The 3,751-nt window shown below is 46.7% G+C and overlaps 1 protein-coding gene across 1 annotated transcript in view; it reads left to right on the top strand.

Annotated features, from left to right (window-relative positions):
* Positions 1-3,496, top strand: part of sv2ba (synaptic vesicle glycoprotein 2Ba) — a gene marked incomplete at both ends in the record, with an annotated part of 8,466 nt that extends 4,970 nt beyond the window's left edge. Inside the window, 8 exons of the mRNA XM_084437485.1 lie at positions 235-324; positions 470-583; positions 1,009-1,097; positions 1,643-1,807; positions 1,970-2,103; positions 2,237-2,437; positions 2,834-2,993; positions 3,313-3,496. Of these exons, the coding sequence (XP_084293611.1) occupies positions 235-324; positions 470-583; positions 1,009-1,097; positions 1,643-1,807; positions 1,970-2,103; positions 2,237-2,437; positions 2,834-2,993; positions 3,313-3,496 (1,137 nt within the window). The remainder of the gene's footprint in view (positions 1-234; positions 325-469; positions 584-1,008; positions 1,098-1,642; positions 1,808-1,969; positions 2,104-2,236; positions 2,438-2,833; positions 2,994-3,312) is intronic.
* Between the last annotated feature and the right edge of the window lie 255 nt (positions 3,497-3,751).

The following is a 3,751-nucleotide window of genomic DNA, read 5'->3' as shown; positions in this document are numbered from 1 at the left end:
TTTATGCATCAGGTTGCGATAGCTGAAAATGGATGAGTCATCAGCCACATGGCATCTTGCCTCTCAAAATAACCCAACAAAATCACACGGGTGTGTTACCTGACACAGGGTTGTAAAGTTGTGACAAAAACAGACCCCTTTCTGTACCTTTACCTGTATAGCATTATATATCACAGTACACAGAAGCTGGATATGAGAATGTGTACTAACAGCTTGTTTCTGCACTTCTGCCAGAGCGCCAGACATGATGAGGCATGGATGATCCTGCGACGGGTCCACGATACCAACTGGAAGGCCAAGGGAGAACCTGAGAGGGTGTTCACTGTGAGTAAAATACTATAGAAGTACTACTATAATACTATGTAAAGGACTTCAGTACTAGTAAAGAATTATCAGCATCTTCAATCACTTCTAATACTATCACTGTAATCTTATCTCCATTATCACCATCCTTGCTTCATGTCTGAAGGTCTCCCACATCAAGACCCCTCAGACTCAGGAAGATGAGTTCATCGAGATCCAGAGTGACACCGGCACGGCCTTCCAGCGCTGGAGCGTCAGGCACACGACCATGATCAAACAGGTCGGTCAGTCAGGACATGACCATGCTCAAACAGGTCAGTCAGTCAGTCAGGACATGACCATGCTCAAACAGGTCGGTCAGTCAGGACATGACCATGCTCAAACAGGTCGGTCGGTCAGTCAGGACATGACCATGCTCAAACAGGTCAGTCAGTCAGGACATGACCATGCTCAAACAGGTCAGTCAGTCAGTCAGGACATGACCATGATCAAACAGGTCGGTCAGTCAGGACATGACCATGCTCAAACAGGTCAGTCAGTCAGGACATGACCATGCTCAAACAGGTCAGTCAGTCAGGACATGACCATGATCAAACAGGTCGGTCAGTGAGGATGTAAAACTGAAGCAAGACCTGGCTCGGTTCGGAGGTTTCAGAGAACGGACAGAGAAAAGCTCACATAAGTATGTTCTTTTTCCGTTGGCAGATCATGGAGAATGTGATGTCGCTTGCAGCACCAGAGCTGAGACTCCAGGGATTGTTCCTGGCGATTGTCTGGTTCACCCTGGCCTTCAGGTAAAGCTAAAGCGCATTGTGTTGCCTCTGGGTAGGAAATGCGCTATACAAATAAAGCTTTGATTGATTGATTGATTGAGGTACAGAGCCATGAGCACAGCCTCTAGTGTCACACACATTCATATAATTTTACTTCTTGCGTTTAATAGATGTAAAACAATACATTCTGGGGGCAGCTAGGGGGGGCAGCTAGGGGTGGCTGTAGCTCAGGAGGTAGAGAGGGTCATCCAACAATCGTAGGGTCGGCGGTTCGAATCGAGGCTCCATGCCGAAGTGTCCTTGGGCAAAGATACTGAACCCCAAATTGCTCCCAATGAGCAGGCTAGCACCTTGCTTGGCAGCTGCCGCCACTGGTGTGTGAATGTGTGTGAATTAGAGGCCTTCATTGTAAAGCGCTTTGGATAAAAGCACTATATAAGTGCAGTACATTTACAATTGTACAATCGCTAGTCACCAAAGCAGTCAGAGATGCCACTAGTGAACATTCAGATGAGAAAGTACTGACACTAATCGCTATACTTCCTGTTTGTATTCTTGTCTTTCAGCTACCATGGGCTGTCCGTGTGGTTCCCTGACATGATCAAGTACATGCAGTACGAGGAGTACGAGTCCAAGGTCAAGCTCTTCCACCGGGAACGAGTGGAGCGATTCCACTTCAATTTCTCCTTGGTTAACCAGGTCCACAAAGAGGGTGAATACATCCATGACAGGTCAGTCATAAAAACATGCTGTAACTCTCCTTCACTCAACTCTGCCTCGTTAGGTAAAGGTTAAATACACATTTCTCAATATATTTTCATAATTTCTCCATATACTGTATATCTAGTGTTGGATTTGCAGCAGCTAAAACCTGCTGTATCATGCATTTCTAGGTTCATGGACATAGAAATGAAATCTGTGAAATTTGAGGATTCCCTGTTTGAGAATTGCATCTTTGAGGGCATCAAATCAACCAACACTTTTTTCGAGAACTGCACCATCAAAAACACCATGTTCTACAACACAGGTACTGTATGACTGCGTATGGCGTGTGTGTCCTCAAAGATACTATAAATCCCAAGATGCACAACTCTACCCGTGATCTCGCAACTCTACCCGTGATCGTCACCACGTCTTCTCCTTGCCTTTGGGATCTGCAGACCTTTGGCAGGAGAAGTTCATCGACTGTCAGATGGACAACACCACGTTCCTCCATCCGAAGAAGGGATGCCACCTGAACTTCCAGGAGGAGAATGACATCGTCATCTACTTGGTCAGCTTCCTGGGAAGCCTGGCTGTGTTGCCCGGCAACATCCTATCAGCCCTCTTCATGGACAAGTTGGGAAGGATCAAAATCATAGGTGAGTGTGGGAGGAAATGACACGTCAACATGTGCGGCGCAGCAAGGTAAGTGTTGAGGTAATCTAGTAGACTGTGTTAGGGCGTTGTTGTCTTGGTGTCTTCAGTGTGTCATTGTCCATCTGCCTCTCTCTCAGTCTCATTCTCTAAGCCTGTCTAACTCTGTTCTACAGGGTTCTGTCTGACTCTCTCTACATCTGTCTAACCGGGTTCCACAGGGTTCTGTCTAACCCTCTCTACGTCTGTCTAACCGGGTTCCCCAGGGTTCTGTCTAACCTTCTCTTTGTCTGTCTAACCGGGTTCCACAGGGTTCTGTCTAACCCTCTCTACGTCTGTCTAACCGGGTTCCCCAGGGTTCTGTCTAACCTTCTCTATGTCTGTCTAACCGGGTTCCCCAGGGTACTCCATGCTGGCCTCGTCCGGCTGCACGTTCCTCCTGCTGCTCAGCTTCAGTCAGGGTGCGGTCATCTGCTGGCAGTGCCTCTTCTACGGCGCCAGTGTGGCGGCCTGGAACGGCCTGGAGGTCATCTCTATAGAACTCTACCCCTCTGCTAAAAGGTAAAGCGGACCATTTCTCAACATCATCAATGTGTCCAAATTTGTGAAAGTTCACATGTTAAAACCTTCTTATGGAGAAGAGGTCCAGGGTCCAGCTGTCAGGTAAGGTCACCAGCAGTATCAAACAGGAGAATCGGTTGGAGCTCACAGGTCATCTTTTAGAAAAATATTTTGGTGGTAAGTTAAAAAAAAAAGATGATCTGTGAAACATAAAACATGTAATGGAGGTTCTGCACATTCAGACCATGTTGTTGCTTACTAATCAGGAAAGATCTAAAAGTCAATAATAACTAACCATCTAGCCTCTCTCTCTCTGCAGAGCCACGGCGTTCGGCGTGCTCAACGCTCTCTGCAAGTTCGCCGCCATCCTTGGCAGCTTCATATTCGCCTTCTTCATCGGCATCACCAAGATCATCCCCATCTTCCTGGCGTTCGCCGCCCTGGTCTGCGGCGGCCTAGTGGCGCTCAAGCTGCCTGAGACTCGGGAGAAGATTCTCTCTTGAAAAGCCAAAGCTTCCCAGCAGCCATTTTGAGCCAAAGCTAGCTCTTTTTGTAAATAGTAGTATTTTGGTCCAGTTGAGAGGAAAAACCTCTTCATACAATGCCATCTATATGTATGAAAGAATAGGGGTTGGCTTAACATAAAGGAATTACCCCCTGAAAGTAATTTCACCAATTGTTTTATTTCATGCAAAAATGAATGTTTGTTGCTTACCCTAAAATGCTACCCATCCATATCACCCTTTATTTTGTATGTC

This window comes from Borostomias antarcticus (assembly GCF_949987555.1).
Source record: "Borostomias antarcticus genome assembly, chromosome: 4".
Classification (NCBI taxonomy): Eukaryota; Metazoa; Chordata; class Actinopteri; order Stomiiformes; family Stomiidae; genus Borostomias; species Borostomias antarcticus.
Note: the sequence above shows the minus strand (reverse complement) of the source record. Positions and strands in the feature narration are given on the sequence as shown.